The following is a 14,570-nucleotide window of genomic DNA, read 5'->3' as shown; positions in this document are numbered from 1 at the left end:
ATCAATGAGAAACTATGAGTACCAATAAGAAATATACAATACAGGATAGGGTGTCCATAAAGTCTAGAAACAGAATAAAGTTGTCTTAGATGACATTATACAATTCACTTATTTCCAGACTACAGACACTCTGTATATTAAGGAATACTACATAATGATTAAAGGCTGGTGTTAACTATTAAGAAGATCTTTATCCTGCACTGCCACAGCTGGCGAGGAACTCTATATGCTGTAGGGCAGCCAAAAATGGGGGGAAAAAAGAAGATCCTTAGAAAAAATAACCTGAGGTTTTGTCCTTGGTCTTGTCTATTACTTCTGGATGACATCAAGATATGCTTATCAAATTTGTAGATGACAGAAAGCTGGGAGGTGTGGCTAACCCAACAAATTATCAAATTATGATTCAAAGTTATTTAGACAGGTTGCAAACTTAAACCAAACTAGCATGAATAAATGTGAAGTTCTACCAATTAAGTTCAAAAAAATCATCTTGAAAAGGGTAACCAAGGTGATAAGGGAACTGAAAAGCATGTCATGAAAGGGCTGGTTGGAGGTTTTGCTGTAGCAGTCTTTTATATGTAAGGACTGCTATGGAAATAGAATAAAGGAAGACTAGTGAATTCTACTCCACAGAATATAGATTATTACAAAGGTAAAAAAGGGGTGAGGTTATTAGCCCAAACTAAGCTGACACTAACAGAAATACAAAGGAAATTATAAATGAAAAGGTAGTGTTGAGTAAAAATCCAAGATCTTGAAATTCAAGTAACCAGAATGGCAATTTTCTGGCAGGTTGTATGGTGACGGTAAACAAAAATGGAAAGACTTAATCCAGTTAACACTTAATTCTTACTCTTCAGTTTCAGAAGATCTAGCAGGGATGAGAGACTAATAAACAGCTACAATATGATGTCAGAAGCATTAATACAAAAATAAATAAAGTCCAGGACGGTGCAGATAAGAAACAATGAACTCTGCTAGCCAAGTGAAGTGACTTATGAGTTGGCTCTTCAAGGCCTCAAGGTCAGATACATAATTTGGAGTTTTCAAGGTAGCTAACAGAGAATGATGGAACATGAAGAGAAAAGAAATCCTGTACTTTTAAGCATAAAGTTACTGAGATAACTCAAAGAATTACAAGGATTAAATAAATAATAAAATAATACATGCAAAGTACTTAGATCAGTGCCTGAAACCTAACAAACAATAAATGTTAGCTATTTTTATCAATATTATTATTCTCTTGGGGCGGGGGATGGCAAGGGGGTGAGAGGACTAGAAGTATTAACCCAAACCGGAAAATACATTCTCAAAAGAAGAATTTCAAAGTCTTTCTTTTCTTAAAATGGTTATTTCAAAGTATAATTTATAACCATATTATAATCTGAAAATCATCTTCTTAACTTTCATGCACAAATAGTTTTTGTTTTACTTTAGTGCAAACACTATATTACAGCAAAAAAAATTTTTTCTTAATTTTAAGTAAAATAGCCTTCAATCACCAATCTGAATTCAAATCAAATCCCAAGTCCTTGTCCATGTATTCATATGCACATCTAAATCTAGTTTTTAAGATGTTAAGATTTGTTGATATGAGTCATATGAAGAAATTCTGAATATAATAAATACAGAAATGCCTTTTAAAAATTATCCAACACACACTGATGTATTTCTAGTCTTTTCTCTTAGTTTGATGGTAACCCTACCAAGATTTTTATCTGCTTTTTCTGAGTGCCAATGAATTAATGTTTCAAAGCAATAAGTGACAGCCTAAATAAAAAAATATCATTAAAAAAAGTATTCGACATAAATGCTTTAAAATATTAATTCCACAGTGATTCATTTATCCAACAAATTTTTATCATGGGTTTAGGTCAGAGAAGACAAGAGTGCTTCCAAGTGCAGGTGATCCCCCAGAAGGAAATGACACCTACACTGGAAATTGAACAACAGAAAAGCTGAACAAGGGAATAGGGCATGCAGTAAGTATAGATTATTCCACACTTAAGTACCCATCGAGGATATTAACCAATTTCTAAATAAACCTCCATTCACACAGAAGGTCAATTTAAAAAATTCACTGAGCATAGACCACTATTTTAAATATCAAGAAAAGAGAGAACCTTAACCATCTTTCATTCTTCCCTTTTTACCTTGCAAGAGGCTGTGGAGGTTCTGACAAAGACATGTCACTACTGGAAGATGCACTTGGGGGACGTTCCTGTACTTTGTTCTCTTTGTCAGATTCTCCAGATGGCTGATACCCTGGTCTGGTCTAGGAGAAAAGGACATCAAATTTATCTGACTGCCATCACAAAGACATATTCAAGGAACACAGAAAGTAAGTATTATGTCACTTCAACTTTAAAAGATCATAAAGTGCAGGAGCTTTTTGCTCTCAAATAAACCAATTTAAATTTAGTTTGTCTTAAAAACAGCCATTACAGTTGTCAGCAAAATTACACCTCAAATCCAACAAGGGCAAATAATGGTAAATGCATAATCTGGAGGAAGCAATACTCTTTCTAAACCTCAGTTTTTTTCACCTAATAAATGGAAAAACCAGTAGCACTTCCCCTTCTCAGGGTTCTGAGGATTTATTGACACTTAAGTCCTAAAGTCTTTAAAATAATATATGGCACATGGTACATACTCAAATGCTATTCTTATTATCCTTAAAAACAGCAATACTCACAAAATTGGCACACTAAAGTAGGATATTCTCAAATTTCAGCACAGATAATAAAATAAAGCTTTTCATTATTAACATAGTTTAACTTTATTTGCTAAGTATAAAATAAAAACTAGGCAAGGACGTAACAACAATGAGACAGATCAATAACAATCACTCTAGGAAATAAACTGAACACTTATTTTCAATCATGTTTATCAAATTACTCTGCATAAAAATAAACTTCATGAAAGACCATCATTACTATAAACATTGTCTGAGCATACATCTGAATATTACAAGTAATAATTTTTAAATAGTATAGCAAGTGAGTTTTTCTAACCATGAATTACTCCCTTTTGTATTTTTGTCACTATTTATTACCTGTGTTTCCTGTGTAATATGTTGATGAGTTGGCTCTTCAAGCAATGACTTTTCTAGTAACAATTTGGAATAAGTTTCCTGCAGTCGCCTAGCTGCTGATGGCTCAGGAGGAGGCACATTTTTTACTTTAGTAAAGGCTTCCTTCTGTTTCCGGTAGAGCTCCTGCAATCGTTTGTTCTTCTGTTCAGTGGCCTCCTTTTGAGCCTTCTTCTCTTCATTTTGCTTCCTCTTCCTTTCCTCCTGCTGTCTAACAATGTACTGTCGTACCTCATCTGTGTCATAGTGGCGCTTTTTGGAAATTACAGGTGGATCTTCATTAGCTGTTATTTTGTCAGGTTTTCTTTTTATTGGGCTGTGACTCCTAGGAGCTTGTATTGATGTTGATGACTTCTGATTCTGTAACTCTCCCGTCTCTTGCCTGGTAGCCTGAGTTGTAGAATCCAGCTGCAGGTCATCAAGAATTCCACGAATTTCAACAGGTAAAAAGTCCTTATTTAAGGCAGCATTTTCCTCCTGTTTATTATCTGGAAGAGGTGGGGCTGATTTCTTTACATTATTTTCTGACCGAGCTCTACTTCTAGAACGTTCTGAGTTTCGTGGAAGATGTCTATGTGAAACATCCAATCTGGGATCTGATTCTGCTCTTCCAACATGACCTCCTGCAAAAGTATGACTAACGGTTAATGATGTATTAAAATTCTATATTCACTCCTAAAATTTATTGCACAAAGGAGAAAACTAGGGAATTTCACTTCATCTTAAACTCAAATTCGAATATCCTATAAAGTCTTATAAAGAATATTTTAGAAGGAAAGAAAAACAGTACAAGAAGAATACCAATATTCTTAGAAACTATACTTCCTTGGCACTTTTAAAAACTGCATTTTTTTATATTTCTGAAATAAGGATAGATCTTGCTATTGATATGAATTAACTATTACCATAGAATTACCATTTCTCTCCCATAGGCATATTTAATGTTATTATTTCTTTCCCTCCCCAAACCCCCAAACAGCTGTTTATAAAAAGCCAACAATGTTAGGATGCCACAACTCTCCAATGAGTAACAGCAAATATTATATATATATATATATATAGAAAAACAATCATTTTATCATCTAAATGTTGATGTGGCTTAAATTTAGATTGAAAATGCATGTGAATTTATTTCTAAGCTAGATGAAAGAGGAGCAAATACAAAATATATACTGACTTCTACATATCAAATTGCCTTTCTTACTGAATCCATTCCAGAAGCTCAAATTAACTGAGACAAGTTTTTGCTACTGAAAAGGAAAACTGGCTTGTAGGTATTTATATTTCATTTCCCTGAGTTAGAGTTCATGAAAAAGTAACTAGTTACTTCAAATAGCATTCAAAGCATTTCAAAAAGAGAAAAGCAATGGATTTCAGAGTCAAACTAGGGAGCTGTGAATCTAGATCAAATTTTGCCACCCACTGAATGTATATCCAGAAGAAAAATCACTTCTCTCTTAGGGCCTGTTTCCTCATCTGTCAAACAAAAAAAATTCAACCTTGTGAATGTTTAACCTGTGTTTGTGTATGCAGAGATAAGACAGACAGATCTGATTCTCTAAAGGTCCCTAAAAGTCTAATAAGATTTGATTAAATGGTGCTTTGCTATTTATTCATAATGACAGCTGAAATTAATATAGCACAAGAAGAATTCTTAATAAAGATTATTATAACATCCATATAAAGAAATTATCCACAGGCAAGCCCAATAGAACTTTTTTTTTTTTGAGCTACATTCTCAATTATAAAACAAAGTCTTAGAGCATTCTTTAAAAAGTATTTTCACCTCTTTTTTTTTTTTTTTTTGTCTTTTTGTCTTTAGTTCTTGTTGTTCTTGTTGTTGCTATTTCTTGGGCCGCTCTCGCGGCATATGGAGGTTCCCAGGCTAGGGGTCGAATCGGAGCTGTAGCCACCGGCCTACGCCAGAGGCACAGCAACGCAGGATCCGAGCCTCGTCTGCAACCTACACCACAGCTCACGGCAACGCCGGATCGTTAACCCACTGAGCAAGGGCAGGGACCGAACCCGCAACCTCATGGTTCCTAGTCGGATTCGTTAACCACTGCGCCACGACGGGAACTCCTTCACCTCTTGAAGTATTTAGACAAGCAACTTTTAGTTGCTTTTCACAACAATTTTAATGACTGAGATAATTTAACAATGTAATTACTCACCAGATTTAGTAATTCTTTCTCTTCCACTTCTGTCACTTGATGCTGTTCTTCGCTCTTTTTGCTCTATTCTGGGTGCAGGTCCCAGAATTTTCTTTACTAATTTTTGCCCATCTCGCCAAGAAGATGTACTTATCAGATGACTGCTACCTAAAAAATAAAAAAAAATAATAATAAAAAAACATATAAATAGGAGTTCCCGTCGTGGCACAGTGGTTAACGAATCCGACTAGGGACCATGGGGCTGCAGGTTTGATCCCTGCCCTTGCTCAGTGAGTTAATGATCCAGCGTTGCCGAGAGCTGTGGTGTAGGTTGCAGACACAGCTCGGATCCCGCGTTGCTGTGGCTCTGGCATAGGCTGGCAGCTACAGCTCCGATTAGACCCCTAGCCTGGGAACCTCCATATGCTGCAGGAGCAGCCCAGGAAATGGCAAAAAAAAAAAGAAAAAAAAATACATACATACATATATATATATATATATATATATGCATACATATAGGATTGAATTTAAAACTTAAATTTTACCTCTAAGAAGTACATCTTATTCAACCATACAGGTATTTGTAATTAACCTTTTGCTCATCTTATACCAAAATCAAAAGGTTTATAATCTAATTATATTTTTAAATTTAAGTCCCCAAAATCAATTAACTGTTTGTTTAAATCTTGATATACCCACATACCTCAAATACTAAGTGTAAAATGCTCTGAAAATTAAGTTCCAAATATCAATGATTTCTGAAAGCTCAAGAACTAGGGCACTGAATCTAACAATTTTGGCACAGAACAAAAACATGTCTTAACTATAAGTGTTTACCAAAAATAGCACAGTACCTGACACACAGTAAAATATATGTCTGCTGAATGAACAAATGATTAAGCTAAGCATAGAAAAAAATTTTGAGGAAACATACAACAGTTAAGAGTGATTACCTTTGAAGAGGATGGTACTGCAGGGAATTTCACATAATATTTTACAGACATATACCAAAACCACACACTACTTTCTTTGCATAGAACAATGGCATTCAAAAAGCCAATATCATAGTTTTAAAATGTCATTATAAAAGCTCATAAAAATAAAATTATATTCCAACAAATGTAGCTGTTTATTGAGAAAAACTTTTCATTTATTAGTTTCAGATTGTAAAAAAATTAAAATTAGACCGTTTTTTTCAAAACAGATGATACAGAAGAAAGTGACAGAACAGGAGTTCCTTTTGTGGTTCAGCAGGTTAAGAACCTGACTTGTATCCATAAGGATGCAGGTTCAATCCCCAGCCTCACTCAGTGGGTTAAGGAACTGGCAATGCCACGAGCTGCAGCATAGGTTGCAGAGACAGCTTGGATCCCACGCTGCTGTGGCTGTGATGTAGGCCAGGAGTTGTAGCTCCCAATTTAACCCCTAGCCTGGTAACTTCCACATGCCTCAGGTGCAGCCCTAAAAAGAAAAAAAGAAAGAAAGAAATTGACAGAACATTATAAATCAACCATACTTTAATAAAAAAATCCTAAAAAAGAACAAAAGAAAAAACAGATAACTTCACAAAACAAAAAAATGACATGACAGTTTACAAAATAAAAATCATTTTTTAAAACAAATATATAAAAGTATTTATTAAGAAATGTAATGGAAATGAAAATAATGACATAGCACTTTAAACCTAATTAAATTAGGAAAAATACTTTTATATTCATAGCCCAAACTGGTAAAGTTACAATAAAAAAATCACTCTACTTATACAAAATATTTTGCTAATCAAAATATAAGTGGATATACTTTCATCTAAAAAAAAATACAACATAGTATTACATGTCAGGGACCCTCAAAAGGCTTATTTCCCTTGATCAAATAATCCAAGTAACAGAAATGTATCCAATAGAAAGAAAAAAAATAAAGGAAAATGTTTACTGTATAATTTTTTTTTTTAAATAAAATCAGAAGTAACCTAAACACTGAATAGTGAACTTAGTTAAACAATGTTTCTGTTAGAAGGAGTACTGTGTGGCCACTTCAAACGGCAATTTCTGTAAAAAATAACAGAAATGTTCCTGTACTAAGATATTAATAGATAAAGATAAAATTTTATGTATACAATGATTATAATCACCTACTATACTATTATGATTTTTAAATTACTGTAAGGTATTACACAAAACAGTACTTTTAAGTAAGGGCAGTGATTTTTATCTGTTTTCTTCTATTTTTTAAGCTTTCTGTGATACAATTTTATTGTATATATAAATTCTAAAAATTCTATTTAGAATTTCACTTAAAGGGGCTTTAAAAGTTTAAATGGGAGTACAATTCTAATGAAAACATCTATTATTAAAAAAATGAATTATAAATGTGTGCTATTTCCTTTAGAAATTTTTTTGCACCTTAAACAGTCTATCTAGAATATTTAAAAAGTTTTCAGTCTACTGCTCAATCTATTTATAAGAAATTTTGTGTTCTTAAGGAAAATGTGAGAACAGGCTGCTCTTCAATTTCAGCTTAATTTTCGGAATCAAGAGCAAGTCACCATCAACACGCTGGGTAGTTATTTGCATATACTAGCTTCCAGATATGCTGGGTGGTTCTTTCTCAATTCTGACTTTCTGTAATATTCTCATGCAGTTTTTGGTAGAAAAAGAGGGCTTTCACTACAGATAAACTATTAATATAGGCTTAGCACATTTTAATGACACTCTGCCTCAGTCACTTTCACAGTACACACATGGGAATTACCACAAAAGTGGATAAACACAATCCGAGATCAATGTTTATAAGTTATAGCAGTCGAAGCAATTCATTTCAAATTATGCCCCCTGACAACTACTATTACATTAAAAATATTACATGAGGAGTTCCTGCTATGGTGCAACAGGATGGGTGGCATCTCTGTAGTGCCGGGATACAGGTTTGAGTCCCAGCCCATCACAGTGGGTTAAAGGATCTGGCACTGCCACAGCTCCAGCATAGGTCACAACTGCAGCTCAAATCTGATCCCTGGCCTGGGAACTCCCTATGCCTTAAGGTAGCCAAAAAAGAGGGAAAAAAAAAAAAAAATGAAAAATACTTTTTTTTAAATCCAAGAATTAATTTTATACATATTCATATATATATTTTTTTCATGTTCCTACCAAATCTTATTGATTTGTATATAACCAAGGTCATTCTCGTATGACATCAAGGGTTAACAAAGAGGTCTCAAAACATATCGCTTGCCACTGCTGATGAGTTCATGACCAGAAAAACAAGTATCTGGTCAAAAACCAGTGCCCCATCACTACTGTTCTACGTTCCCATAAGACCTTGTATGTTCCCTACCCTACATTCATTATACTTTATTATAACTACGTAGATACTGTTTTCCTGACAAGACTGTAAGTTCCAGGAGGGCAGGGGCTATGTGCATTCTGCTTACCACTGTATTGCCTAAGCTTAGAATACTCTGGTGCCTCATATATAGCAAGTGCTCAAAAATATCTGCATAGTGGGAGTTCCCATTGTGGCACAGCAGAAACAAAACTGACTAGGAACCATGAGGTTGCAGGTTCGATCCCTGGTCTCGCCCAGTGGATTAAGGATCTGGCATTGCCATGAGCTGTGGTGTAGGTCACAGACGCGGCCTGAATCTGGCACTGCTGTGGCTCTGGTGTAGGCCGATAAAAGTAACTCCGATTAGACCCCAGCCTGGGAACCTACATACGCCATGGGTGCAGCCCTAAAGAGCAAAAAAAAAAAAAAGTTTGCATAGTGAATGAATGTATGAATGTCTCCAAACTGAAAGTGACAAGTTCCCAACTTTCTCCATTCTCTCTCGGACCAAATTATTCATTGACTTAAATATGACATACTAAATAGCCATTGTGCAGTATAGCTAGGAATAATAATCATTAGTTGTAGTGGAATTATACCCAACAAGTGAGTGATGAACATGTGCCAAATACTACATTGAGTGCTTTTGGTACTATTTTAATTCTCACAACAACTTGCGAGAAAAATACTGCCTTCCCATTTACATAGGAAAACCAAGACAACTCGTTTACCAAAGGAACAAAGCTAGACATAAGAGAGCCAGGTTATAAATTCAAGCAATCTGTATCAAGCCTGAAATGTTAATCACTACAGAACTAGGGAATTCCCTTTTTTCCCATCTTGATTTATTCAGAATTCAGCCTGACCACTACTGACATGGACTGTCATACTTCTCTTATGTAACATTTATACTCTTTTGAAAATAAGTGAAGGAACTTAGCTACAGTCCTAAGCCATCCCTTTGTATATAAAAGTTCACTACATAAAAATCATTACCTTTAATTTGGTTAATTTTATTAAAAATAATGACAGAAAAAAATGGGGGGCATTGTTCAGCATCATGGTGAACATGTGGTTTCATGAGTATATACATATATGAAAACATATCAAGCTATACATTCTAAATATGTACCAACTACTCTGTCAATTATACCTCAATAAAGCACACATATACAAAATAAAGATACATGAAATATACTGAATTTTGTATGTGTCTATAATGAGAACATTTATTTCCATGTAGATGCTATTTCACTAATGTGTAACTTGAGGATGGGCCTAATATTGAGAAAACTAACCTGTTTTGCATTCTGGACTTGACAACTGTGCTACCTTTTGGACTTTTCGTACTGGCTTGACCGCTTTCTTCTCTTTAGTTTTATCAGCAGGTTTCTCTTTCATAGAGCCATCATCTGAAAAACAGAAACATTTATAGCAAATATTACAACAACTGTTACCTATCCATTCATTCTCCCCTTAATATGAAAAATGTGTATAAAGTATATGGTTCAGACAGGGAGAGAGAAAACTTCACTGATGCTATTTCTATGACTGAAAAGCTACAATAACAAGTCCTCTTATAGAAAGGTCTAAAGATCACCATTACTCCGATTCTTTGTTTTGTTTTTGTTTTTTGTTCTTTTTTCCCAGGAAACCCTTGAGAAAATTCACTTCATTTTCACAAACTAGAAGAAATTACAACAGCAATGCTTTCCAAGCCAGGATCATAGCATTTTTAAAATCTCAGAGTAAGCACTTTCACAGATTACTATTTCATTAAAAAATGCTACTTAACTGAGATATTTATGAACTTCTAGAATAAAACTTTGCAAAATACTCAGTACTCCTAAATTGGGCCCTTTTATGATTATGCTAGTGAAAAATGTCAGGATAATTTCATTTATAAATTACTACTAATTTTTACATTTCAACATGGAGAAATATACTGACTAGACACATAAATTTAAAAATTAATCTCAATTAACAGATCTGAATAAATGTACTTTAAATTACATGCAGAGCTCTGCATTCTGAAAAAAGAAGTAAGTGTGAGCCAAAGGCCCTAAGGCAGGAGTACACCTAGTGCCTAAGAAATAGCAAGGTCATTGTGAAAGAAGTGAACAAAGAGAAGAACAGTAAAAACCAAGAGATATAACTGAGAGCCAGATCATGCAGGGCTTTATAAATCACTGTAAGAACTTCAGGTTTTACTCAGGAGTAAGATGAGAAGTTTTTCTAAGACTGAGGAAAGGAGTGACTGACAGTGGATGGCTTGGATTTAGGTGGTAGGGACAAGTGGTTAAGCTTTAGATGTATTTCAAACAATATTAGATATGTTATGAGGGAAATAGAGGGGTCAAGGATGACTCAAGATTTGAGAGCCGAACAATCAGAAGGATAGAATTAACTAAGATAGACTACCAGGGGAGTAAGTTTAAGGGGTATATCTTGACCCCATTTAGTTAGATAGCTAGCTCCATTTTGGATATATTAAGCTGAAGAAATCTATCATACATTCAAGGGAAGGTGCATAGTTAGCAGCTGGATATGAATTAGAGTTTAGAGGAATCTGGCCAGAGACATAAATCTGGGAATCACAGCAGCAGAGCACACAGTCCTGAACAACAGAGAATCATTAGAAACAGCAAAATCCTCAAACTATGATGGATGAATCTGCCTAGTTTGTACAGAGATAAATAAAAAATTAAAAAACAAACAAAAAAAAATGAAAATGAAAGGGGTGGGAGAGAAAAAAGAAAAAAATTTTAAAAAGAGAAAAACAGATCTGAGTACCGAGAGCAGGGCATGCCAATGTTTAGAGATCAGAGGTGATTGGGGGCGGGGGGGGGGGGGGAATAGGACTAAAAAGGAGCAGCTAGACTTAAGAGGAAAACTAAACATTTATGGTATCCTAGACAGACGTCAAGTGAAGAATTTCAAGGAAGTGATCAATCATGGCCAATGCTGCTGAGAGATCTAGCAGGATGACAAATAAGAATTAAACACTGGATTTAGCAATGCAGAAGTCACTGATGATCTTGATAACAGCAGTCCACAGAGAGAAGTAGAAGCAAAAATCTAACAGAAAGGGTTTAAAAGTAAAATGGAGAAAAATTAGAGACAATAAAGGTAAGGTAACTTTTTGAAGTTGTGCTGTTACGTAAAAGGAGAGAAACAAGGCAGTAGCTGCAAAGAGTAAGGCCAAAAGAGAGGTTCTTTTATGATGGCTAAGATAACAGCATGTTATCAAACAGTATACTGATGGGCATAACCTCTTAGAGAGGGAAAACTTGAAGATGCAAAAGAAAGAAAACAGGGCTAAAGCAAGGGCCTTTAGAGTTCCCGTCATGGTTCAGTGGTAACGAATCCAACTAGTAACCTTGAGGATGTAAGTTCGATCCCTGGCCTCCAACAGTGGGTTAAGGATCTGGCATTGCTGTGAGCTGCAGTGTAGGTCGCAGACACGGCTGGAATCCTGCGTTGCTGTGGCTCTGGTGTAGGCTGACAGTTGCAGCTTCGATTCAACCCCTGGCCTGGGAACCTTCATATGCCATGGGTGTGGCCCTAAAAAGCAAAAAATAATAATACAAATAAAAGTAAAAAATAATGGCCTTAAATACACAAGAGCAAATGAAATCTAAAACACAGTAGATGGGTTTGTTTAAGATAAGAGCATAGGCAGAGCATATGTTAGCCACCATAACAAAAGGGAAGACAGACTAACAGGCAGACCTATTTAAGAGTTCTGACATACATCATTCACCTAGTCTATAATGATACTGTTCTATGAGGTATACTGTTATTATTCCTATTTTTCAGATGAGAAAACCAAGCAGGAGAGGTTATGTAACATAGGCAGCATAAACAGCTGGTAAGTGGCAGAGCCAGAATTTGAACCCCTGTAAGCTGATTCCAAACTCTTTGCTCCTATCACATTATACTTCCTTTTCACATGAGAAAAAAAAATTTCTCAAGACAATGTTCCAACAGTAACAGCAGGAAAACTGGACTGGACACTTAATGTCAATATTTATTACCAGAAAAACCTAAGGTTTTAGAGTCAGACAGAGTTGGTTTTGAATCTTGGTTCTTTTTTTTTTTTTTTTGGCTGCACATGCAGCATGTGGAGGTTCCACGGCCAGGGATGGAACCTTAGCCACAGCAGTGACAACACCAGATCCTTAACACACTGAGCCACCAGGGGACTACAATCCCAACAGCTTTTTGCTTTCTAGGGCTGCACCTGGGCATATGGAAGTTCCCAGGCTAGGGGTCAAATGGCAGCTTCAGCTGCTGGCCTATTACACAGCCACTCAACACCGGATCCTTAACCCACTGAGCAGAACCAGGGATCAAACTCATGGATACTAGTCAGGTTTGTTACCGATGAGCCATGACAGGAACTGCTTGGCTTCAAATCTTAACTGCTCTATTTAACTATGGAAAATTACTCTTTGAGCCTACATTTCCTCAACTGTAAAAAAATTCAGAAGATTAAGTACCAGCAGCATCTTGCCCAAAATCACATGAGGTGTTCAATAAGTAATAACATTATGAGTGTGACCTTTTAGTTTCCCTCTTCCAGTCTTTCATAAGTTTCTCTTATTTTCAATTCTCTAGCATTAATCTCTTCCAATAATGTTTACTTTTCTTTCTCCAAATCGTCCTCATGTATCTTCTCATCTGCTGCCTGCCAAATTACTGACATTTCAAAGATCTCAGAGGTCTAGTAGAAGTAAATTTCAACTAGACTCTGCTATGTTACCTCCCAATCAGACCAGCCCAACTCAGAAAGTCCCTCAGTTTAAAAATAGCCCAGTTTCTGTCTCATCAGCTATGTATGCTAATTTTGACCTTGGAGCAGAGCCTAGAGGCTAAGAGGGCCATATGACTGGCACTACCACTACTTTAGTATACCATGCAGTTTGGAAAGGAGAATATCTTTAGTTTGGTGACAATCTTATGTTTAAGTACTATAAATCACATAGTATGCATGATAAAACACTCAAAATCTAAAAAAGCTCTTACTCTCACCTGCAAAGTGAAGTGCTAAGTCACGATACAGTTCTCTACTCATGTTTTGAAACTCAGCCTCCTGCCACACTTTCCCATCAGGTGTTCGAATCTTGGTCTCAGAAGGATTAAAGCCTAATGTATAACCAATACAGAACATTCTTACCAAAGGTGCATTAAAAGTTTTGTTATACTCTTAAAATGAAATGTAATTAATATACTCTAAAAATCAAAGTATACAACTCCAGTTTTTAGTACATTCAAAAGTTATACAAGTGGGGAGTTCCCATCGTGGCTCAGTGGTTAAGGAATCTGACTAGGAACCATGAGGTTGTGGGTTCCATCCCTGGCCTTGCTCAGTGGGTTAAGGATCTGGCGTTGCCATGAGCTGTGATGCAGGTTGCAGACAAAGCTCAGATCCCGTGTTGCTGTGGCTCTGGTGTAGGCCGGCGGCTATGGCTCCGATTAGACCCCTAGCCTGGGAACCTCCATATGTCACAGGAGCAGCCATAGAAAAGGCAAAAAGACAAAAAAAAAAAAAAAAAAAAAAAAAAAAAAAGTTATACAACTATCACCACTATCTAAATTCAAAGCATTTCATCACCCTGCAAAGAAACCCTATACCATCAGCAGTCACTCCCTACACCACTCCTTCTATTCCCTGGCAACTACTAATCTATTTTCCATCTTTATGGATTTTTCCTATTCTGGACATTTCATTTCAACATATTCACACAATATGCAGCCTTCTGTGTCTAGTTCTTTCACTCAGCAATTTGTTTTCAAAGTTCATCCATCTCATAATACATATCTAACTTTCTTTTTACTGTTGAATGATATCCCATTGTATGGATATACCACTATCTGTTTATCCGTTCATCAGCTGATGAATACCTGGGTTGCTTCTACTTTGGGGCTATTAAGAATAATGTTGCTTGGAGTTCCCATCGTGGCTCAGTGGTTAACGAATCCCACTAGGAACCATGAGG

General features: G+C 35.8%; 1 protein-coding gene across 9 annotated transcripts in view; it reads right to left on the bottom strand.

Annotated features, from left to right (window-relative positions):
• Nucleotides 1-14,570, bottom strand: part of CEP350 (centrosomal protein 350) — a 155,478-nt gene that overhangs the window by 108,741 nt on the left and 32,167 nt on the right. For 5 of the 9 annotated variants that reach the window (XM_084977816.1, XM_021063750.2, XM_084977818.1 and 2 more), the window contains exons 7-11: nt 13,603-13,716; nt 9,867-9,980; nt 5,266-5,412; nt 3,056-3,714; nt 2,154-2,275 (exon numbers count right to left, since the gene is read on the bottom strand). In XM_084977816.1, coding sequence (XP_084833942.1) covers nt 2,154-2,275; nt 3,056-3,714; nt 5,266-5,412; nt 9,867-9,980; nt 13,603-13,716 — 1,156 coding nt within the window. The remainder of the gene's footprint in view (nt 1-2,153; nt 2,276-3,055; nt 3,715-5,265; nt 5,413-9,866; nt 9,981-13,602; nt 13,717-14,570) is intronic. The other 4 variants (XM_084977819.1, XM_084977822.1, XM_084977820.1 and 1 more) reach the window with 1 other exon arrangement.

Source organism: Sus scrofa, chromosome 9 (genome assembly GCF_054392235.1).
Source record: "Sus scrofa isolate SSC_HxYL_T2T_F1_AM1 chromosome 9, Sscrofa_HxYL_maternal_Yorkshire_Landrace_v2.0, whole genome shotgun sequence".
Classification (NCBI taxonomy): domain Eukaryota; kingdom Metazoa; phylum Chordata; class Mammalia; order Artiodactyla; family Suidae; genus Sus; species Sus scrofa.
Note: the sequence above shows the minus strand (reverse complement) of the source record. Positions and strands in the feature narration are given on the sequence as shown.